Consider the following 26161-nt stretch of genomic DNA (forward strand, 5'->3'; position numbering starts at 1 on the left):
ACCATCTAGTGAGACCAACCGGTCGCTCAGTGCCGCTGAAGTTATGTGGTTTACAGCTCCGGAATTCCTTGTAAGTACACCCATTTCGAATGGGCTGAATAACCGGTGGTGGTGGCGGTGGCGGTGGAGCTTGGGTTGCATTTTCGCAATGGCTGCGACTACCCTTTCGGCAATCATCTTTTCGATTTGGGCGGTGGTAGGTGTTGATCGTCCGTTGGCCATGATGTTCTAAACAAAAATTTTGACTCAAGTCAAAATCCAGTATTCAAATAGTAATAATACAGTATACAACAACCAACATGGAATCAACACATTACATGTTATTAACTAATGCATCTAGGTATAAATACCACATAATCATATAGTAACGTAAATATAACAGCGTGCAAGAATTAAATAACGCAAAGTTCCATTCATTAATAATATTAAGTTTCATACATCTGAATAAGTTCGTACAATACATAAGTGAAGCATAAAACTACAACTAGATTACATAATGAAATCTAAATACAAAAGCCCTACAGTGAAGGTGGGTGAAGGATGTCCATAACATGGGCCATCTGGTCCTCTAGCTCAGAAACTCAAGCTCAGAGGATCTCCACCTCCCTTGTCAATTCCTCGACAGTGGGAGATGGTGGGGCAGGTGGTGCCGGTGGTGCAGACATTACATAACGGGGTGCAGATGTTCCGGCTCTAGAAATAGTCAGTACGTAACGGGGTGCCTTACGCACTTGCAGGTCGGCAGGGTACGGCACAAGCCGCTTACGAGCAGTAACCCTACGATGCCGACCAAATGCGTCAGTGAAAGCACGACCTCCATTCACCCCTTGAATAATGGTGCCATCAAAACGGTACCGCTTCTTCGGAGGGGTGGAGGGTGCCTGTATAGGTACATCAGCAGGGTCCTCATCATCACTGGAGTCGTCTGAGGAGGTGTCGTCGGATGAAGCATCAGTGGATGACGGGTCGTCCGAATCATGTGGTGGCTGTACGGGTGGCTGAACTGGTCATCCTTGAGCGGCCATCATCTGTCCGTAGCTAGCGGGTCCGATCGGAATGAGACGTCCATCAGGGGCGCGTCGGCACCAATGGCGATACCGGTTGCGGAATGGACCTTCCCCGAACTCCACGGAATCACAATCTCACCGGAGCGGGGCTGCGATCCTGAGGGTCCGGGGGCAGATGGAGCTGGAATCTCCGAAGGGTCCTGGGCTCTGCTAGAAGCAACCACTGGGGCAGGCGCCTGGCTGCTAGTCCTGAAAGATGAAGCGTCGGGGTCACTCGTGGGTAGCGGGATCGGTGTGTCGGCAGCAGCAGCAGGTGGGGTGGCTGACGAGTCTGAACTGCCCAAAATGATAGCAGGTAGAGTATCCGACATCTGAACAAGGAAAAATAAATTTTTCCATGTCAGTAAGTCATAAAGCAAGCACGTATTAGGCCAACAGTTTAAATCATGTATAACAATAAGTAGCATGGCAATAACAATGAATCGTACAGAAGTAGCATGCAATCGAAAGCAGGTAATATCATGCAGTAGTGAAATCATGTAGTAGCATACGGCATATAGCAGTAAAAAGTAAGCAACAGCATGCAGTAAGTTCAGCGGAAACAAGTAAACTAGCAAGTTGTAGATTAGTCCTATTAGTGAATCCTACTCGGGTCGGTCTTAGACTCACTAATGCAACCTAATTCCCTACAACCAATGCTCTGATACCAAATGTGATGCCCCGTACAAAACCATCGTGTACGAATCATCAACAACAGGATCATTACAAGGTCAAGTACTATATGCTGTAATAAAATAAGTTGCATTCACGATAAAAAGATGACGTCATAATCGACATCAAATGTTTTACACCAACAGTATGCTTCTACGAATAGCAAGCATGAATAAATGTATGTGACCCTTAGGTCATTACAAAACATAGTTACAAATGTATTAAAGTTTGAATGCAAGATAAACAGTTCATGCGGTGATAACACTAGAGCAGCGGGTGTCTATGGCAAGACTAGTACACAGCGGAAGCAAACCTTAAGCACCTAAGAAAAACATGCTTAAAAACGTCAACACAAAGGTTGGTGAGCTATAGTTTAAGTATAATAGTATGTAAGGTAGGCCACGAGATTTAAGTGCTACAAAGAGCGTTTCAAAACAGTATGATAAAGTATATGCTAACCGTTGGCACTTGGTAACTAACTTAACGTTTATACCCCCTGAAAGTACACTTGGAAAGTGCGTATGTTTACAAAGTATTAAACACTCGTTAAATGCTAGCGCGACTAGCCCGAGTGGGGATGTCAAACCCTATGGATCCATATCTAAGATTCGCGTTCACGGTTCAAAAACCAATGATTAAACGTTACCGAGCTAAAGGGAATGTTTATGCCGTTATATAACCCACACATATATAAGTTCAAGTACTCGTGCCTAGTATGTAAAACATAAAATCTGCATGTATTCTCAGTTCCCAAAATAAGTTAAAGTAAAAAGGGAATGCTATAACTCACAATGATAAAGTAGCGGTAAAGTATGACTCGGAAAGTAACCAAGTAATGAAGGTTGTCCAAACGGGTCCTCAACCTAAGTCAAATAGTACTAAGTTAGTAAATTGCTCGAATAGGTTTAAAAGTATGTAAATAAGGTCTTAAGGGTCATCATCATTCATCATCAACAAAAGGCGTAAAGTAAGTTCCGTTCATGAAAGGAGTTTAAAACAAAGGTTGAGTTCGGTCAGTCACTACGGCCTCTACACCTACTGAAATAAGGTGAGACCATTGGCCATGGCTCCGTATATGAGTCCTTTAGTTGTGGTAAAAATTACATAAACAAACTCGTCTTCGTTTGACCGTGGCGACGGTCTCAGTGCGAGTAGGTCAGAATTTTCAGCACAACGTTAAATGGACATAGTGACGATCGGAGGGCCATAAATCCTAAACCGTAACTCGGATTAAGACGAGTCCTAAATGAAAAGTTATCTACTTGAAGAGAGCTATCTGAAAATCATCTTTACAGTAGCCCAGGTCATACGGGTCAGACACAGAAACAGTAAAACAGTAGGGTCAGTAGGTTCCGGTGGTTCTTGGTGCTCGATGCTTATCATGGTTCTCATCCTTGATGCATATAGCTTCAAGTGTATAACTCGTTGATGTGTTTGCATCATTTTCACCAAGGTTTGAGCATCATAACCCAAGTGTAGGTCTAAGAAATGAAGCACAACTCACTTAAGTGTTGCAAGTGTTTTGATGAACTAAAGTTACATCAAAGTCTTAGATTTAACACATACATGAACTATAAAAGTAATATTAACCAAGTTTTGACTATTATGACACAAGTGTAAGTCTAAGACATGTAGCACAACTCACTTAAGAGTTGTATGAAGTTTGATGAACCAAAGTTACATCAAGGTCTTAGATCTAACACATTCATGAACTTTAAAACTAATAATAAGTTACAAACTTGAAAGTGAACTTATGAAATCAAGATCTTAAGTTGTAGAACATAGTTCTTAGTTTGATCTTGAAGATCCAAGACTCAAAAGTCTAGATCTAACATAAGTGTACAAAGTTATAATTAAAGAGAGCTTACTTGCATGTTCTTGAACTTTTAAAGTTAACTTTTGTTCAAGATAAATGAGATCAAAGTTAACTAGTAACACTTGACCAATTTTAACCAACATACATGAATTTAAAGTGCATAATATAAGGAAATAAACCAAGTAAACTAGCAACTAGTTCATGGGTTGTTCATACTTTAAAGATTCAAACCAAAGTTTGATCTTTAAGAAAGTAAACTTTAAAGTTTACTAACATGAATTACAAGTATGCTTTCACAACACATGAACCTTAAATCTTTTAAAACAAATAAGGTAGAATCATAAACTAGTAAGTTTATGTTCTTGAGTGTTCTTGTAAATACAAGATAAAAGAAGAATAAACTAAAGAGCTTGATTCTTGTTAACTAGTAAAGAACAACAACTATTACAAGTATGTAACCATAAACAAGACAAGTAACTAATCACAACAAGAGCAAGTATCAAACAACAAATGATGATGATGATTAAGGGTGTTTGGTTTCGGTTTGGTCAAAGAAAAGAAGGGAGGAAGAAGCTTTTTACTTACAAGAATTAGAGAGAATAAAGAGAGAAAAGTTAAGAGGTAAGTTTAAAGTGAAGTGTGAGAATGAGAATGCAAGTAATGAAGTAGAAAAAAAAAAGATTTTGATCTCCTCACTTGGCCATATGGCCGACGGCCTGCAGCACCCAAGAGGGGAGGGAAATGTTCCTTGGTCACTTGCATGTAAAGCTTGAAAAAGTTGGTTAAATGAGGTGGTTTCATGGGGATCATGGTGTAACAAGATTCTTAACAAAGTTAACTAACTAGTTTCATTTCAAAAGTAATACTTACAACCATGGGCTCCTAACTAATCCATTAACATATGTAGGGTGGGCTCATAAGCCCAACAACACTAATCCAAGCCCAAGTTCCATTAATTTACAAATTAATCCAATTAAAGCCCATGTAACTAACTAATAACCATAGTTAATTAAAATGATTAATAAAACTAATCATGAATGTAAATAATATATGAAAATATTATTCGTGAAAGTTTCGTGTATCACAAAGACGTTTTGGGCATTTAAAGTTAAGCACGGTTAATCATGGCAACAAGTAAATGTAATAACATACATTCGTTTAATCACAAGTATTAATAATAATAATTATTAATTAACGTTGGAAAAACCAGGGTCGTTACATTGAATCTTTATCACAAAATAACATGATTAAAGTAAAAGAAAGATGAATCTACAAAGTTGGTGAAGATTCAAAGCTAGAAAGCTTGAATCTTCAATGTTCTTGAAGGATTCATGCTTGAATCAACAAGATATAATCAAGATCAAAGCTAAATGGAACTTTTATCTCCGTAATATGATGATGATGGCCACAAAAATGAAAGGAAAAGAAGAAGAAAAAGAAGACTTACAAGCAATACTAGAAAGGAAAGAATGAAAGAACAAGTGTGTGTGAAAATCAAATGAGCAAGTGAGAGGTAAATGGCTAGGATTTATAAGCAAGGAAATTGACATGGATTAATGACATGGACAAGGCCATATGGCTGTGATTTTTGAGGGAGGGGGAGGGGGACAAAATGTTACTTTATGGATAATGGTTGTCTAAAGCATGTACTTATGCTAGAATCTCATGTGACAAAGTTGATAATCCTTATCCATTATGCTAGTATGACTCATTAATTAATTAATTATTTATTTATTTATTATTATGGGTCACTAGTAATAATACTTGGGCTAATTAATTGGGTCACTAGCTAGAGTAGGGTGGGCTTGAGTCCAACAAGGTAGAAAGTCCAACAAGTCTAATTATTGGGCTCTTGCAATTAAATAAATAAAATTAAGCATCCAAAGGCCCAAGTAATTATTATTATAAAATAATAATTAATATTTCGCTGCCCAAATATTCCGGTTCCGACAAAAGTCAAACGTGCCCGCAGTTCGCAGTTTATTCGAAACGTTAAATAACACTAACGGTTATAAAAGCATCCGGTGAACAAGTTAAGTATCCTACGTACTCTAAGGCACGTTTTAACATATAATTGGAAGTAAACCATGTATATCAAGTTTCCAGAGTATAGAGTAACACAGTACGCACAGATACGCAGTTTCGCTAAATTACAAGGCACAAAAGCAAGTCGAAAAAGTCGGGTCGTTACATCATTGATGAAAACAATGACAAACTTGTCAAGGTATGGTCCACACACTCGGTTCATGAGGTCCATGAACACAGCTGGTGCGTTAGTCAACCCAAACGGCATAACCATAAACTCGTAATGACCGTAACGCATTCTGAAAGAAGTCTTCGGAATATCATCCTCCTTTACCCGTATTTGATGATACCCAGAACGTAAATCAATCTTCGAATAAACTGACGAGCCTTGTAGTTGATCAAATAAGTCGTCAATTCTTGTTAGTGGATAACGGTTCTTGATGGTAAGTTTGTTCAACTCTCGGTAGTCGATACACAACCTGAATGTACCATCCTTCTTTTTGACAAACAAAACAGGAGCTCCCCATGGTGATGTACTTGGTCGTATAAAACCACTCTCTAAAAGTTCTTGTAGTTGGTTTTGGAGTTCCTTCATTTCACTGGGTGTGAGTCTGTATGGAGCACGAGCTATTGGTGTAGCTCCTGGTACAAGATCTATTTGAAATTCAACGGATCGATGTGGTAATTCTTTCGGAAATACATCGAGAAATTCTTTTGCGACAGGAATATCACTGATGTTCTTTTCTTCAGGTTTAACTTCCTCGATGTGTGCTAGAATGACGTAACAACCTTTTCTTATTAGTTTTTGCGCCTTCAAATTACTAATAAGATTTAACTTCGCGTTGCTCTTTTCTCCGTATACCATTAAGGGTTTTCCTTTTTCCCGTACAATGCGAATTGCATTTTTGTAACATACGATCTCTGCTCTCACCTTTTTCAACCAGTCCATGCCAATTATCACATCAAAACTTCCTAACTCTACTGGTATCAAATCAATCTTAAATGTTTCACTAACCAGCTTAATTTCTCGATTCCGACATATATTATCTGCTGTAATTAATTTACCGTTTGCTAATTCGAGTAAAAATTTATTATCCAAAGGCATCAGTGGACAACTTAATTTAGCACAAAAATCTCTACTCATATAGCTTCTATCCGCACCCGAATCAAATAAAACATAAGCAGACGTATTGTCAATAAGAAACGTACCCGTAACAAGCTCCGGGTCTTCCTGCGCTTCTGCCGCATTAATATTGAAAACTCTTTCGCGGCCTTGCCCATTAGTATTTCCTTGGTTTGGGCAATTTCTAATAATGTGGCCCAGTTTTCCACATTTATAACAAACTACGTCGGCATTATTTGTTCCGACCTTATTTGTTTCTTTATTTTTGTTGTTCTTTGGTCTGTAAACCTCATATTTTGCCATGTCATGACCACTTCTCTTACACTTGGTGCAAACTGTTGTGCAAAACGCATTCGGATGGTACTCTGCACACCTGAAGCACGGTTGTTGTAGTTGTTGGGACGTTTGTTGTAGTTATTGTTAGGATTACGATTATTGTTGCGATTGTTGTTGCGCTTGTGGTTGTAATTGTTATTGTTGTTGTACTGGTGACTCTTGTCACCGTTTTCCTCCCACTTCCTCTTGAGTTGTTTCGTGTTGGCTTCTTCGGCCGCCTGTTCTTTAATTCTCCCCTCAATCTGATTTATGAGTTTATGAGCCATTCGACTTGCCTTCTGTATGGAAGCGGGCTCGTGTGAACTCACATCTTCTTGAATCCTTACTAGTAACCCTTTTACAAACGCGTCGATCTTCTCTTCTTCATCTTCGAACGCTCCCAGACACAATAGGCATAACTCTGTGAATCATCGTTCATATGTGGTAATGTCGAATCCTTGTGTTCGTAACTCTCTAAGTTCTACCTTAAACTTATTGACTTCGTTTCTAGGACAGTACTGCTCGTTCATCAATTGCTTGAATGCCGACCACGGTAGTGCGTAAGCAGCATTTTGTCCTACCTGTTCAAGATAGGTGTTCCAACACGTTAACGCAGTACCTGTTAAGGTATGCGTAGTGTACTTAACTTTGTCCTCTTCAGTACACTTACTTATGACAAACACCGATTCGACCTTCTCAGTCTACCTTTTCAATCTAATTGGACCCTCGGTTCCATCAAATTCCAAAGGTTTGCAGGCAGTGAATTCTTTGTAGGAACATCCTACACGATTTCTTGTGGAATTTGTTCCACTGCTAGAACCAGAGTTATTGTTGTTATTTTGCATTGCGGCCTGCACTGCGGCTATGTTCGCAGCAAGGAAAACACGGAAGTCTTCCTCACTCATGTTCAAGTTCTGACGAGTTATCGGTGCCATTTCCTTCAAAAATAGCCAAAAGAATTGAGTTAATCATATAGAATTTAAGAGTAGTCAATAGTATTTCGTAACATAATATGAACTTATTTATAAAAGCTTTTTCTTCATATTAGCATTTTATAGTTTTAATTCGGGTAGTACCTACCCGTTATGTTCATACTTAGTAGCTATTATACAATTCAACTACTACGATTCTATATGAAAAACTTATTACAATAATATTGGGCGTAAAAACTTTTATACAATATTTTACAAACATACAATACCACTATTATACATATAGGATGAAATATAGCACATAATAACTTGTTACCCGGCAGCTATAAAGGCAATTCTAGTTAATACGCAAGCCGTTCAGCAAAAGAAATAAAGACACGTAATTCATAAGTCCAGAAACAAGTCATGAATTCTGGTTGTACTAATATTATTTCTCATCCTTGGTTATGTAGCAGATAGCCATTATGACCATTAGCTAGGCAGCATGTTGTAACGTCGTCAAAAGGAGGAGGGTTTCGTAATGCCCAACAGCCCCGTAATAATCTAAAAACCTTGTTTCTCACCTCAACTACCGAGCCCGTCACTTGTGGTAATGTTTTATTTAAAAGTTGCAACCCAATGTTCTTTTTCTCAATTTGATGAGAAGCGAACATTATTAACCCGTAAGCATAACATGCTTCTTTATGTTGCATGTTACAAGCTCTTTCTAAAGAACGGAGTCCTATGTTGGGATATGTTGAGTCAAAATAGGTTCTTAACCCATAGCGTAAAATTGCATTTGGGTTTCCCGCATTTAACGCTTTAAAGAAAACACGGCGTAACTTACGGTCTCCCCAATGTGATATACCCCACCTATCAAAGGAAAGCTTTTTATAAACTAAGGCATTTCTGGAAAGTCTTTCAAATGTTTGACAAGTTAATTTCGCCATAACTAAATGTGCTGATGAATTCTGACCGACTCTAGACAAGATTTCCTCAATCATATCCTCTGATAGGTCTTCTAAAATATTCGGTTGTCTACCCTTAACGTCCATTTTGTGTTTTTATACTGTAAAAATAGACAAGGATTAGATTCGTAAAAGATAATTAATAAACAATACAAGCAATTTTTACATAGAACATAAAAGTACAAGCATACTACAATACATATATTACATAACATGATTACAACCCTCTAATCTGAATTACTGGTTTCTTCTTCTTCGGACTTGGTTCGTTTTCCTAATTTTCTAGGGATATATGGTGTTCCTCTAATACGAGCCGTCATTTTCCACAATGGTTTAGAAAAATCTGGTGGTTTAGAGGTTCCCGGATTATTGTTAAAATATAAGAAATACGGGCGTTTACGATATATATAAAGTTTATCGAGGTTGAAATCAGGTTTCTCTATTTTTATACTTTTTCCCTTATTATTTTCTTTTGCTTTATTAAATTGGGTCGAGGTAATTTCTATAACATCATCGGAATCCTCATCGGGATCCGATTCATCGAAAAATTGGTAATCTTCTCAATATTTTGCTTCCTTGGCGGAAACACCATTGACCATTTTTAACTTTGGTCCGTTGGCTGAGGATTTTCTTTTATTTAATTGATTTACTGTAGGTATCAATATTTCTTCCTCCGGAACCTCTTCTTCTTCTTCCGGTTCCTCCTCTTCCGGTTCCTCTTCTTCTGGTTCCTCCTCTTTCGGTTCCTCTTCGGGAATTTGTGAATCTTCCCAATATATATTCAACTCTTCATTATTATTAGGTGAGTCGATGAGATTTGTACTAGAGGTAGACATCTATCACACAATATCAAACATGTTAAGAGATTAATATATCACATAATATTTACATGTTACAATTTGTAGTTTCCAACAAAAGTGTTAAGCAATCGTTTTTAAAGAAAACACGGTCGAAGTCCAGACTCACTAATGTATCCTAACAAACTCGATAAGACACACTAATGCAAATTTCTGGTTCTCTAAGACCAACGCTCGGATACCTACTGAAATGTTCCATTCATATTGATTATAAACGTTCCATATTAATTGATTTCGTTGAGGTTTTGACCTCTATATGAGACGTTTTTCAAAGACTGCATTCGTTTTTAAAACAAACCATAACCTTTATTTTATCGACAAGATTAAAAAGTCACCACCTAGATTATCCAGAAATAATAATCTAAAATATCACACTTACACACTACCAATACATATTGGTTTACAATTTTAATATGTTACAACAAAGTAAATCTCGAATGCAGTTTTAAACAATATTATACAAGCATGCTGACACCACATCTTGTTCATATATTAGCATGCAACAGCGGAAGCTCTTAATAATCACATGAGAATAAACATGCTTTAAAGGTCAACAAAAATGTTGGTGAGTTATAGGTTTAACCTATATATTTATCAAATCGTAATAATAGACCACAAGATTTCATATTTCAATATACATCCCATACATAGAGATAAAAATCATTCATATGGTGAACACCTGGTAACCGACCTTAACAAGATGCATATAGAATATCCCCTATCATTCCGGGACTCCCTTCGGACATGATGAATTCGAAGTACTAAAGCATCCGGTACTTTGGATGGGGCTCGTTGGGCTCAATAGATCTATGTTTAGGATTCGCGTCAATTAGGGTGTCTGTTCCCTAATTCTTAGATTACCAGACTAAAAAGGGGCATATTCGGTTTAATAATTCAGCCATAGTATGTAGTTTTAAGTACTTGTGTCTATTTCGTCAAACATGTATAAAACTGCATGTATTCTCATCCCAAAATATTAGATTTTAAAAGTGGGACTATAACTCACTTTCACAGATTTTTACTTCGTCGGAAAGTAAGACTTGGCCACTGGTTGATTCACGAACCTATAACAAATATGTACATATGTATCAAAGTATGTTCAAAATATATTTACAGCATTTTTAATACGTTTTGCTGTTTTAAGTTTATTAAGTCAGCTGTCCTCGTTAGTAACCTACAACTAGTTGTCCACAGTTAGATGTACAGAAAATAAAGCAATATATATTATCTCAAATCAATTCACGACCTCGTGTATACAAGCCTCAGGCTAGATCACAACTCAAAGTATATATAATATTTTGGAATCAACCTCAACCCTGTATAGCTAACTCCAACATTACTGCATATAGAGTGTCTATGGTTGTTCCAAAATATATATATAGATGGGTCGATATGATATGTCAAAACATTGTATTCGTGTCTATGGTATCCCAAGATTACATAATATATTAGAATACATGTATAATACAATACGAGTTAGCTAGGATATGATTAATATAGATTTGTTACCAATTTTCACGTATCTACAACAAGTAAAAATATCCAATCTTGTTTTACCCATAACTTCTTCGTTTTAAATCCGTTTTGAGTGATTCAAGTTGCTATGGTTTCATATTGAACTTAAGTTTATGAATTTAAACATAAAAAGTATAAGTTTATGGTCGGAAATACATGTTATAAGTCGTTTTTGTAAAGGTAGTCATTTAAGTCGAAAGAACGACGTCTAGATGACCATTTTGGAAAACATACTTCCACTTTGAGTTTAACCATGATTTTTGGATATAGTTTCATGTTCATAAGAAAAATCATTTTCCCAAAAGAACAACTTTTAAATCAAAGTTTATCATAGTTTTTAATTAACTAACCCAAAACAGCCCGCGGTGTTACTACGACGGCGTATATCCAGTTTTACGGTATTTTTCGTGTTTTCAGGTTTTAAATCATTAAGTTAGCATATCATATAGATATAGAACATGTGTTTAGTTGATTTTAAAAGTCAAGTTAGAAGGATTAACTTTTGTTTGCGAACAAGTTTAGAATTAACTAAACTATGTTCTAGTGATTACATGTTCAAATCTTCGAATAAGATAGTTATACATATATGAATCGAATGATGTTATGAACATCATTACTACCTCAAGTTTAGTAGGTAAACCTACTGGAAATGATGAAAAAATAACTTGAGCTTCAAAGGATCTTTGATGGCTTGGAAGTCTTGAAATAGAATCATGACACAAAAACAAGTTCAAGTAAGATTATTACTCGAATTAAGATAGTTATAGTTATAGAAATTGAATCAAAGCTTGAATATGAATATTACCTTGATTTAGAAAGATAACCTACTGTAAATAACAATGGTTTCTTGATCTTAGATGATTGCTTGGAATGGATTAGGAAACTTGGAAGTAAACTTGTAAACTTGGAAGTGTTCTTGATGTGTTCTTGAGTAATTGTTTTTATGATGATTATAGGTAATAACCAAAGCTTGTATTTGATGATTTTTGCTGGAAAAATAGTAACTTAGACGTTCATGGAAGAGTGTGTGTGTTTTGAGAGAGAATTGGGAAGAAAATTGGAAGTGAAATGGAGTAGGTGGTGAGTGGTGAAGGTGAGTGTGGTTAAAAGGAGTTCTTGTTTTTGTTTCCTTGCTCATAAGTCATGTTAGATGTTAAATGATGGTTCTCACATGGTTAGGTGACTCACATGGGCTGCTAAGAGCTGATCATTGGAGTGTATATACCAATAGTAAATACATTTAGAAGCTGTGTATTGTACAAGTACAAATACGAGTGCATACGAGTAGAATTGTTGATGAAAATGAATGAGGATGTAATCGTAAGTAATTTTGTTAAGTAGAAGTACTTTGATAAGTGTCTTGAAGTCTTTAAAAAGTGTATGAATACATATTGAAACACTACATGTATATACATTTTAACTGAGTCGTTAAGTCATCGTTAGTCGTTATATGTAAATGTTGTTTTGAAACCTTTAAGTTAACGATCTTGTTAAATGTTGTTAATCCATTGTTTATTATATCTAATGAGATATTAAATTATTACATTATAATGATATTATGATGTATTAATATATCTTAATATGATATATATACATTTAAATGTTGTTACAACGATAATCGTTACATGTATGTCTCGTTTCGAAATCCTTAAGTTAGTAATCTTGTTTTTTACATATGTAGTTCATTATTAATATACTTAATGAGATACATACTTATCATAATATCATGTTAATTATATATATATGCATATATATGACATCATATAGTTTTTACAAGTTTTAACGTTCGTGAATCGCCGGTCAACTTGGGTGGTCAATTGTCTATACGAAACGTATTTCAATTAATCAAGTCTTAACAAGTTTGATTGCTTAACATGTTGGAAACACTTAATCATGTAAATAACAATTTCATTTAATATATATAAACATGAAAAAGTTCGGGTCACTACACTGTGAATGTTGTTAGGACTCGTCAATCGGGTCCCCGTGCAAAGAATGACAAGTTAAAGACGAAGATAGATGACAGATCATTCGTGCAACGGGACAAAAATGTAGTTTATAATTCTGAATAAAAAGGCCAAAGGTTTTTTTCAAGGATTAGCGAATCTTGGTTTGATTCCACTTTGTGCTTCGGGAACGGTTATCAATGGCGGAGCTGACAAAGTTAGCACTTATAATTTTAAGTCTAGGAAAGGAAAAGGAGTGCATATACACAATGTTGATGGGATGACTTCTCGACCGGACGAAAGAAACAAGAATCGTTCGTCTCGTGCCGGTTAATTAGCTATCATGTTGTTGTATTTTGTTTGTTTTTGTTCTTGAATAGTTGCTAGCGTTTGTATGTTGTATTTGTGGAAAGTCTGTTGTTTTTTGATTGCGACACATTTTGTTCCATGGTTTCAAGATGTAGGTTAATTCGTCTTTGCGTTGTTAGTTGGGTTCGTAGGGCTCGTCTCGAGTATCGTGGATTAGGAAGGTCTAGTTGGTTTTCTTGTTTTGAGCTCTATCGTGTTTTGTTTCTTTCGATTGTACCGGTTTGGGGATCTTTGTCTTTCGATGAAGGTTCCTTTAATTTTAATAGTAATCGTTTTTTAGCAAAAAAAAGGGTTTACTAACAATACGTTTATTGTAGTTATGTAACCCCTCTCAAAACTACTCCGTACAACAATAGTCTGACTAGATATCATATAAGGCCTCTCAGACCACCCCCTATCGTTAGTTACCCGTCCGTTACCCGCACATTACCCGTCATTACCCGTAACTAACCATAGGCACGGGCTCATTACCCGCTTTAGTTACCCGCATTCACCATAGATTTAACGGAAGTTTTAAGTTTAGTTATAGGAATTGTGGGTCCAGTGGCTTTTTATTGTTGGACTTGATGCTTTATTGCTTGTACGTTGTATATTAAGAGGAGTATTGTTTTAGCCATTATAGGGAGTGTTTAATTATGAGTTAGTTATAGGATATTGGTGTTGATGTGGCGCTGATGTGGAAGATTAAGAGGATGAATAGTTTAGTTACGATAGGGAGTGGCCTCAAAGCTAGTTATCTTCAAGTTTGTAATTATATACCCATAATGTAACGCCTTCCAAACTACAGTAATAGACCGACTAGATATCATGTAACTCCTCTCAAAGGCCAAAGCTACAACAATAGACTAACTAGACATCTTCAAGTTTAATCTAAAAACCATAAGATATTAGTTATTCATAACTTTTAGCTTATAAAGGACAAACATTTCTTTTCTCAATCGCATGCGAAACAAATTGTTATAAATTCTACGATTTTAACTCATGACGTCCCTTTAAGCTGAATATAATCAATATACAAGTTCCATATACTAAAAGATGCTTGAGTTGCGTGTCTATCACACACCGAGAGGTTATATAGGTTATGGCTCTCAGACCATATGAACCACTCCCAAAGTTAAAACAATAGACTAACTAGATATCCATAGGTTTCAACTAAAAATTATATTGGAAGATATTAATCAGTCACTACTTTGAACTTATAAGGGACTCACATTGCATTTCTCAATCGATATAGACGAGTGGTTACACATAATAATATTGAAAAAAAAAAAAAGTTGATCCAACTTAGGCAAGAAGTTCACCAAAGACATTACATAGTGCCATTGGTTGACATGGAAGACGGATGGAAGACACTCTCAACGACCAATCGTTGGGAGTAATCTTGAAAGTAGTATGATTGATTTGAGTATATTTGATCAAGAAAAGGAGAAGTTTGACTTGTGAATTGCTGTGATTTCAGGTATGATAATGGGAGCATCAGCATCATCATTTTGGTATAATCTAAGAATACAACATCCATGCAGAGATGTACCAATATTGGACTATGATTTAGCACTCTTGTTTCAACCTATGCTTATGCTTGGAATCACACTTGGCGTTGCTCTTAGTGTTGTTTTTCCATATTGGCTCATTACTGTTTTGATCCTCATTTTATTCTTAGGTAACACCTTATATTTCCCCTGTCATTACAATTATTCAAAATTCCAGGACTTGTATTTTTTTCTCAAACTTATACTATAGCGCAACAAAGTGGAACTTGTCTTAACTCTTAGGAATTGTTCTATATATATCCTAAATAATGATCTCCTTATATTAGTTGTTTGGTGCATTATTGCTTAATTTTAACTCGTAAGAATATGGATTTATCAATATACCAGTATGTCGATATGTCATGCAGCTTATAAGTCTAGGACACAACATTTTTTGTATTACTGTTGTGTATTACTAATTGATATAAGTAATCCTCGGTTGAATCGACAACCTTGTCAAGATAGGATAGTAGTTGTGGTCTTGTACACATGTTATGTCAGGTTCAAACGTCGCTAACAACGTATCTTGGAGTGACTAGTAAAATAACCAGAAACGGCCACGGGATAACCGAGTTAGGCCGTGTAAACCCGAGTAAAAATATCCCCTACCCTAACAGCCTGAACGAGGAAAACAGAAATCAGAAACAGTCACGAGATAACCTGATTTGACCATGTAATTCGAGTAAAAGTACTCACCCTCCTTGGTTAGCCTTAACAATGATAACCTTATATGTTACTTATTTACCCTTAGTTCGATTGAAGGGTATTGGTTTATTCTTCATACACTAATCATCGTTAGTTTTTTTTTATTCGAAGTTACCATAGTTTATACTTCCGTTGTCACAATAATGAAACATTCTTTTTTGGTCAAACAAGAAATTCCCTAATGCCTACAAGAACATAAGATTATGTAATTTTGTCATTAACCATGAGCCCAGCGGTTCGAGCCCTAATATTTTTGCAGGAGGTCTAAGGTTCGAATCTTATGGTGGCCAGGGAAGGGTTGGAAAGAGTCAGTGAGTAATCCTACTAGGTTGTGTACATTGGAGTATGATGTTGGGTTACTCTTATATTTTGTCAGTGAGTAATCCTACTAGGTTGTGTACATTGGAGTATGATGATCATCGAGATCTTTCTTTAGGGGCATTGAAATGTGGAAGGAAGAGTCGATACTAAAAGTACGTATAAGTCAACAAGATTAACAATTAAGTATCTGCTTCCATGTGTAACTTCTACTTTTTTCGACTGATATCTGCAGAAGGAAATGGTAAAACCAATCGAAATGGTTGCCAACTCTCGAGAAGAACGTAAGTTTCTTAAGAATCTTTTGATCCATTTGGTGCCATCATGCAAGTTTAATTAGCATTTTGATAATTTGTTATTTTTTTTTCCCGTTTATATAGTTCTAATCGAAGACACTAATGACCCTTTGATTCCAAGAGCAGAAAAAACTCCAATGGTGAGCCCACCTTATATTTCAAATGTTGAGTTTATAAGTTAAGTTTGATCATGTCTGAACTTTATGTTTATAAATTTACAGGAAATAATTTTATTTAACTTGCAGTGGAATAAGCTTATGCTCCTTGTTGCTGTTTGGGCTGCATTTCTTGTTCTTCAGATCATCAAGGCAAGTACAGAATATATTTGACCAGTAGTCAACTTAGTCAAACTATATTTTGATATTGATAACTCCATTTTGCTGACTATTGGACTTTTTTTATGTTCTGCAGAATGATCTAGTAGTAGTTTGCAGTACATGGTATTGGGCTCTCACAGTCGCACAGGAACGTTATAGTTTCACGATTATTTAGCTTTATACAAACATGTCATGCACATATGTGGGGTTAAATTTAAGCTTGTTATTGTTTTTTTTCAGTTTCCAGCAACACTAGCTGCGTTCGGGTACGAATGTGTTAAGTTATACAAGGAAAGTAAAAAGATGAGAAACTTGGGGAACACGGAATCAGTATGTGAGGCCACAATCAATTGGACCGTCCCAAATCTTGTATTTTGTGCACTATGTGGAGTCTTGGGTGGTACTGTTGGTGGGCTTTTGGGGTCTGGTGGTGGCTTCATTCTCGGACCACTCTTACTAGAGATCGGTGTCATACCACAGGTACAGAAATATAGATTGGACCCAAATTGGTTACCTTTTTATGTCATTAGTCTTTTTGTTAAAAATAGTCACCATCAAGAAATTGTGGGAACTTTGTGGTCAACAACATGTCAAATATATAATAAGCTCATGAGTCCCTTAGTAATTTAAAATCAATTGATAATAGAGAGAGGTTCTCATAGGCTTATATACTGACATTGTTTCTTTCCTACTTCCGATGTTGAATAGCTTTCATCTTTTTATAACCGATTATGCTCCAACAGAAAATGATGTATAGATTTAATTTTTGTCTTGTTTGTCGTTTTACATACAATCATTCCAATATAGTTGTGTGGTTGAAGTTCTGATATCCTCACCAGAGGTCTCATTTTTAAACCTTACTAGCAGCTATTCTTTTACCTCCTGTTTGTTTGTTGATCTTCATAGGTAGCAAGCGCAACAGCGACGTTTGTGATGTTTTCATCATCTTTATCCGTAGTCGAGTTCTATTTACTAAAAAGGTTGCCAATCCCATATGGTATATTCTAAATTTCCCTGTTATTGTCTCACACTTAACGAGTTTTTGACGAGAAATAAATACCAGAAAGAGATTTATATTAACCTTTTCACATTGAATATATGCAGCGTTATACTTAATGTTCGTATCGATTTTAGCTGGTTTTGGGGGTCAATTCTATGTTAGAAAACTAGTTGTATACTTGAGGAGACCTTCAACTATTTGTTATGACAATTTGTCAAGCGCACCTACACCAGCGGAAGCGAGGATATAATTTGTTTGAGACAAACTTGCGAGAAATAATAGAAAGCACATAAATAACTGATAACACGACGATTTAACGTGGTTCGGCAAAACCCTGCCTACGTCCACCCCAAGAGTCCCCTTTATTCTTATAATATAAAAGAACTCGGTACAAGAAAAAGTACACTATGAGTTAAACCCAAACCCAAGCCCCTTAGATTTTTGTATAAAATCTAAGTTTCTCGTACACTCTTTTACACTCCTTACAAGAATAAAACTCTCAACCTCACAAAGAAAGGTTCCCGTTGATATTACCGATCAACAATGTTCTCTCATTTGTGATACTTTGATCCTCTCTGGATTTGATCCCTCTAGATGATTTTCCTTCTTTGCATGGCCTTCATATTTATACATAAAACCTCACATGCAAAAGCCTTCCAACTACATGTGAAAACAGAAAGTCACAAGAGCACCTTTTATGACTTCACACTTGCATTAATAAATTCTCACCCATCATGTGATATGTCTTTCCTATCTTTGACTTGAATTTACGTGTATACAAAACCATTTGTTCAACAAAGTTAGGCAACCACTATTTATGCACTAGTGTATTAAAATAGGCCATGCAAAAAACATTTCAATTTAATATTTTTCACCTTTTGGACATCACCGTCCAACAATCTCCACCTTGAAAACATTAAACTTCTTCGTTACCGAAAATACTAACATCTAGTACTTTCACCATTGGTCTCCTTATCCCCGCTACACACACCTTGAATCACCTCGGTCCTGAACCCGATTCAAATTAACTGGCCAATAATCATGTGCAGCTAACCCCTTCAACTTACCTAGTGATCGGTGTCGAAGGACCGGTCAAAAATAGCCTAATTACTCTACTTTAGATAGGGTAAGCAGGATTCGTTCCACGTGAAGCTATGGTTAACTAGCAAGCAATTTCAGAATTTGTTTGTTTGTGATTAACTAAAATTAATTAAAGTAAAGACTAGATTAACAATTACTAAGCAAGTGTAAACTTTGAGTATTTAAGAGCATAAACAATGAGCTAATTAAAAAGGTTGTAATCAATTAGATGGAAGTCTTTATTCCTTGACAATCCCAATTATGCATGCAGTAGTTCAACAAATCCTTATGCGATCAAATTATCAACTAAATCTCATAGACAAGACTTCTTTAGTTTTTCAATTTATGATTATCTTGGGCACAAGCAATGCTACCTACACATGTTGTCTTTATCCCTATACTAAATTGTAACTAGGTTGGATTAAGCACAAGATGTTAAAAATCAATCACTTGTCTTGCAACAATCAATAACTTTCAAACTTGCATTAAATGATAATTCAAAAGATTCAATGAAATTATAAACCAAAAGACATAAGGATTACAAATTCAAGAATCACATAAGTAAATGAAGAACTAAACATAAAATAATTGTTCATGCAAGGAATAAAGTAAAAGAAACTAGCCAAGCATGTTGGTGATGATGATCATGGTTGCTTCTTGAAGTTGCATGATGAACACTCCTTGAAATCTATCTTGAATCTTGATTTGATGATGATTGATGATGTGTTTTTGTGTGTTTGATGCTCTAAAAACTGATGAAAAAGGATATATATTCGTAGCCTAGGGTTTTCATTATATAGGGGTGAAGTAGGGTAACCCCCAAGCATTAAATCCCTCAAATTCGGCCTCAAATTTTATCCAAAAATAGCTTCAACCGCAAATTATGCTCGCCGGGCGCAAATTATGCCCGGGCGCCTCCTTATGCCCATATTCCACCTGAGACAATTTGTGACCCAGGCCAGGCGCCTACATGCGCCCACCAGCCGCCTCCTTGCGGCTGGGTTCCAGTTTTCGCATTTTTTCCTTGTTTTAACCCCCGTTTTCGCGTTTCGTCTTGACTTGTTGCCCATCATGAAAACCTTATAAAACAACTTTTTAAACTTCAAATGCACGCGTAAAATCCATCTCTTAATATCAAATACTATCGGTATTTATGAACCGATCAACTCCCCCACACTTGTCATTGTTTGTCCTCAAACAATCTCAAACTCAAATCTTCGACTCGAACCTTTAATTAAGCTTTTAACAACTGATAAATCTTCAAAGGACTGTATAAAACCGCAACGTCATGAACTCAATGTGAAACATAAATTCTTCCGACATGCCTCTCACTTAACCAACTTTAACTTCCCGATTATATGAACATCTCATCTCAAGCACATACTTCAAAAATGTAACAAAACTTCAAACTTGGTGATCTTCAAATAAAACATAAGTCAAGTGAGAGTCATCCGCCATACGAACTAGATAAGAGAACCATGGTACAAGTTACATACTACGCTCTAGTTGTTAGGCTAGTAGCGTTACCGTTAATTCCATCTTTGTTTTAAAGGTTGGTGTGCCAGAGTGTCCGAAGACACCCTTTTTGGTTCTCCCGGTGTTTTAGGATCACGGCACTCATCTCATGCCCCAACAACTCCTCCGGTGACTCTCGGAGCAAGGTGGACAATCGACGAAGGGTCGTGGAATTTAAGTCTCACGTGACTTATAATGAGAAATAGTTTTTTTGTGTGGATTTAGCCCCATCTAGCTCTATTTTTAGCGGTATTATACGTTCCAACAAGACTCACGTGTAGGAATATTTATCCAGCCCCTATACTGGCTGTTTTATGGATTTTGCTCCATCGAGCTCTCGTTTTGTGGTTTTAGCCCCAAACATGGCTCTCGTTTAGGAATATTTATCCAGCCCCTAAACTGGCTGTTTTGCAGCGAACTGCGGGTATGGCTAGTGTCATCCACAGCTAATCCTGTTTTTGGATAGTGACACAGAACAAGTTCAAGCACTAGCATTTGTTCCCGGTATCGAAACAAGATGTGAATGAACAGGAAATGACATTTTGTACCTTTCACTTTCGTTAATTCATGCGTAAAAAGCTGCACTAAAAAGTGCCTGTGAAACATAAATTGAAAGACTTTACTGCCTTCTTAAAACACCTTGATAACACAACTAAGAAGACTTTACTTCTTAACTTTGCCACTTGAAAAATCTTTATTAATTTAGGTGCTAACAACCAACTTTTTCTTAATACCCATTAATACCATGCCACTCACTTATTCTTTCAACTCTTTTTCACAAAAATCACACTTGGTTTGTTATAAAATTATGATTAAAAATTTTGTTCAACCGCAATAATCATAATGTTTTACTCATTTTAAGCTTCAAACCCAAGTAATGTATCCCAAAAAGAAAATTTTAATTTTTCCCTCTCCCCCACACTTGAATCATGCTATGCCCTCGTACGCATATTTAGAGTATTATAATATTTATGTGAAAAATAAAAAGGGAAAATCTAACACATTACCGAGATACTCGCAAGTTCACCATCCAATAGTAACCATCGCACATCATTTTGATTCATCATCACACATTCCATTCGATTACATTTATCCTTCTATTACAACCTAGAAAAGAAAAACAAAAGAAAAACGTAAAATCTAACTAGCCCACTTTCAGAGGGATCCGCTTTAAACCACCCGATTCCCTCGGGTGGACGTGTTTTGTCTCGTGAGGGCTTGCAGTGAACATACCCACAAAGTTCATTTACCTAATAATAAAATAAATAGAAATAATTAAAAGAAAAGAAAAGAAAAGAAAATTGTACATACGGTTTTTTATTACACACGGAGCACCGGACCTGAATTTAATCAGTGAGGCTCATCCCATCCTATGATTGGGCCCGAACACACTCTCAAAGATGCTCTTGGACAATGCCGACATGTCAAACACACTCTTCCTTCCTCCCTCTCTAGCACGCTCCATATGGTCGGGAAGTGATTCCGGTTGTTGGAAAAACAATGGTGGGTCGATACACGGTACGGGTGGTTCAACATACTCCGCTTCTTTAGGAAGAGATGAAACATAGTTAATATAATCAACCGGCTCATAGTAAGGGGTAGCCGTTCGGCCGTTCATTACATCATTATATTGCCATCGACGATTATCCCGAACATAATCCCTTTTCATATAATACTCGGTTAAATAAAGTTGAGCCCGAGCGGTCTCAAGGGCTCTAGCACTATTCTCCTCCATCCGGATCAACCTTTCTTCCTCAATCATAACATACCGGTTTCTCCTTCCGCTAGTACCTTCCCCATTCGGGTCGTAATCCTCGTCACCCACGTCATCCGCTCTTGCTACACCTTCCCTAATACACTCCTCCGTACTCATTGAATGTGCTTCCTCATCATCCGATCCTAAGACATAGTCGTCCGCTAGCCCATGAATGTGAATCTCCTCATTATCCCGATCCTCAATTCTATACACATTCCCTTGGTGATTAAATGTCAACCAAACAACGTTATCCCTCATATATTGTATCTTTACTACGAAGGGTATTGTACTTGCTGGAACTCCTTGGTTTTTAAACAAGAAAAATGACAAAAACTGGGCATATGGAATAATAGCCCTTGACTTCACCAAATCTTGACACTCCCAAATCCAGTACATCATCAATAACCTCAAGGATGGTACCACAGAATTGGTCACCATGGCATATAACAAAGGAAGCTCATACATCCGAACCTCGGTTAAGTCACTTCTTCGAGGCAGTATATTACTTGTAATCACTGTTAAGAGAAGTTTGGGCACTATCTTTAACCGCTTCTTTTCAAGCATGAACCAATGAATTAGCGTACCCGGTGGCACATGAAACAACTCCCGAATCATATCATCGTATCTATCCGCTGGAGGTTCAAACAGTTGTTCCCTTGTAGGATAGTCATACTCAGTTCGGCCTTGCAAATCAATACCCGCATCATATTGCAATTCCGAGTATGCTAATCGGTTGAACGTCTCCATTGTTAGTGAAATCTCCCTGTTATTCACTTTTCCCACTAGCCTAAGTGTCATCGGGAAATCATCTCCTTCTTCCCATTTCAACGTAGACATCCACTTAAGAACATGATTCGGATAACCTACATTATACTTGATCGGAATTTGATTGTCATCCCAACCGCATATCACTAGCTTAAGCGCCGCCTCCCAACCCCACTTTTGAAATACCGTAAAGACACCATACCTTCTCCATGCTACCCGAGTTAAATCCCTCTCATATTACAACCCTTTTAGCAACGTGGTCTTTCTTTGCAAGTATAATTGGGCTTGTGCCTCATACGGCGCCTCTTTGAGCTTTGGAAAATCCGCCAAGTCCAAGTTAAAACTTGAGCCCTCGGCTACTTCTTTACCTTTACCTCCTCGTGCTCGTTTCATTATTCCTGAAAAACAACACTTAATCACACAATTAGTATCCAAATAAACATTCGCTCTACATGTATTTGCTTAAATAATAATCCTTTAAGTTACAAAGCAATACATGCATTCTTAACTTCTATCACACCCCACTTCATCACTTCTAAACTCCTAAAGCCATATATATCTACTTATTCATGCTTGCTTCAAGAGACATCATACTTATACCACTAACTTACTTTATCATCATCAAGGTATGCAATAAACACAAAAGAAACTCACTTAACACAATACATAATTGATTTAATCTTAAGAAGTCAAACCTAGTCAACTACTAACAAGTAATTTCTCAAGTTCACCCTAAATCATGAAACAATTATGTAAACATAACCTAACACATGCTATTAAACAAAATAAATTCGAATTTAAACAATACATAAACAAAGCACTAACAAATTCGAACTTAGACATATCCTAAAACATTCTATTAGACAAACAAAATTAAATAAAATAAGATATGAACAAGCATACTAGTAAATTCGGACCTTACACAAACCCTAAACATAATTACCATCAACAATTAAAATTAAACAAAGAAAAAGAGAAAAGAACATAAGAATTGAAGTACCTTGATGAATGATTTGAAACAATCTACTCAATTAGTGGCAAAATTAAGCCAAACTTGAAAACCCTTGAATTTGGGTTTTTTTTTCTCAAGAATACCAAATTAAACCCAAGAATTTTTGATTTTGATGATGGTTTGATGTTTGGATGTTGTTATGTGAAGATTAATCAATGAATTATGAGTGGATTTGGTGAAAAAAAATCGAAAATTTTGAGTTTTTGGAGTGGAGCTCGTCGACCGCGGGTAGGGAGTAATGGGATTTTGAAAAAAAAAATTATATAAAGGCTGAAAACCCGACCCAGCCGCAAATTGCGGTGGGTGGACGTATTTTTGCGCCTGGCCGCATCAAACAGCCACTCCCATGCTCCCGTTTGCCACCTGAGTGGTACCCATGGAAAAAGCCAACCGCAAATTGCGGCTGGCCACCGTAATTTGCTGCTGGGACCCCCCTTTTTACGAATAGCTGTCGGGATTAATTTTTCCTTTACCCCCTCCCACACTTAGAGCAAAGCATTGTCCTCAATGCTCTAAAATAGAGATAGTCCATAAGTTTAACCCGACTCCCTCATAAATGTGGTCCTTTTTCCGCCCGTATGCACGAAAAATAAAAAAAAACAAAAATAAAAACTTACAAACTTTACAAGAGGGTGCGGTATTTATTTTCGAGTCGCGCACTCGACTCCTTCTCCATATTTAGCAATTGTCGGGATCCTCGACTCCGGTGGTGCTAGAGCCGAATCCATATTCCATATGGAGAGTGATCATGTTATCTTCATCTCTAATTATCAATGTCCCCGTATCAAAATCTAGTGACATCCTCGCGGTTGCTAGAAATCCACGCCCCAACACAATTGGAGTGTTTTTATCCGGTTCACAATCCATAATGAAGAAATCTTCTTTATAACCAATACCGTGGATAATAAAAAGAACATCCATCGCAACCCCAATTGGGTCATCAAGGGTTTGATTTCCAAATCGGATACTTGTATTAGTTCTAACCAACTCCCGAATGCCTATTGATTTTGCAATTTTGGCCGGCATATTAACACTTGCACCCGAGTCTAACAACGCCAAATAAGTCTTCTTCTTTTTAAATTGACACATAACTGAAAACTCGCCCGGATCTCTATATTTTATACGAGGCTTGAATTCACATTGTGGTTTAGGCTTAACGTATTCAACTTCAATTGTCCAACCCTCATCAGCAACAAAATACGTTTTGGTGTTATTCATGAACTTGTCCGTGTTTTCTTTACCCCACATACTCTCGAGCGTATTACGAATCTCTTCTACATCCACATCCGGTTCTTTTTCTAATTCGGGTGTTTCCTTAACCGTGTGAACACAAATAGTTTCAACTTTACTCGAATTCTCATAACTCTCCGTCTTTAATTGTCTTTCCAAGTAGAAGTGAAAAGACTTTTCTTCTTCCATAATCTGTAGAAGTACATCACGTTCTTTCGGTTTTAACTCAAACAACATCCTCTCGGTTAGCTTGTGATCACTCCTAGCTTTCTTGAATTCTTTATACTTTCGTTGTATGGAGCCATACAAAATTTCAGCTTTTTCATGTTCACTCAACTCGGAACCTAAGCGTTGATCGAGGCGTATACCCCCACACTCAACACTTTAATAGATCTCATCCATGTCTATCGTATCATCAAAAATTTCCTCACTAACTTCTCCATTTGTTTAAATCTCTTGTACCCCAAGCATCATGTAATAGTCATCATCAAAGTCTCTCTCAACTATATAGGCCAAAGGAAACCGCATGTTTTCCGAGTTACAAAATCTAAAAGTTCCGTTTCCCTCTTCAAAAGTGATAGAACCCGCCCTCGGGTCTATTTTACAACCCGCGGTAGCAATGAACCCTCGTCCTACTAACAATGGAACATCTTCATCCGTTGGCATATCGAAAATGGTGAATGGCACCTCAAGAAAAACACCTTTCACACTAACCATCACATTACGAAGAATCCCAAGTGCCCTACACTTGGTATTGTTGCCAAGTGTGATTTCCGCATCCGATTTTCTCAATTCACATAAAGTACACTCACCATGAAATAATCGTTTGTACATATCATATGACATGATATTGATGGATGATCCCGAATCGGAAATCAACTTGAATTCTTGGTGATTGCTAACAAAGTGAGGAAATACCCCAATGAGACTTAATTCGAATAATATCTCACCCGGATCTTCCTCTTGATAAAGAATCACTGGCCTTCCTATAGCACCCTTATCCAATGGCAACTCATGAAACTCTTCAAAGCACTCATCCGAAATAACTTTGGATACCGCATCTTTGGGCGCATCA

General features: G+C 36.8%; 1 protein-coding gene across 1 annotated transcript in view; it reads left to right on the plus strand.

Annotated features, from left to right (window-relative positions):
- Window positions 1-26161, plus strand: part of LOC139875985 (sulfite exporter TauE/SafE family protein 4-like) — a 203254-nt gene that overhangs the window by 123061 nt on the left and 54032 nt on the right. The window contains 9 exon segments of the mRNA XM_071863282.1: window positions 15023-15244; window positions 16206-16270; window positions 16351-16399; window positions 16496-16551; window positions 16633-16719; window positions 16823-16872; window positions 16965-17208; window positions 17635-17725; window positions 17833-17920. Of these exon segments, the coding sequence (XP_071719383.1) occupies window positions 15023-15244; window positions 16206-16270; window positions 16351-16399; window positions 16496-16551; window positions 16633-16719; window positions 16823-16872; window positions 16965-17208; window positions 17635-17725; window positions 17833-17920 (952 nt within the window).

This window comes from Rutidosis leptorrhynchoides, chromosome 11, assembly GCF_046630445.1.
Source record: "Rutidosis leptorrhynchoides isolate AG116_Rl617_1_P2 chromosome 11, CSIRO_AGI_Rlap_v1, whole genome shotgun sequence".
NCBI classification, from domain to species: Eukaryota; Viridiplantae; Streptophyta; class Magnoliopsida; order Asterales; family Asteraceae; genus Rutidosis; species Rutidosis leptorrhynchoides.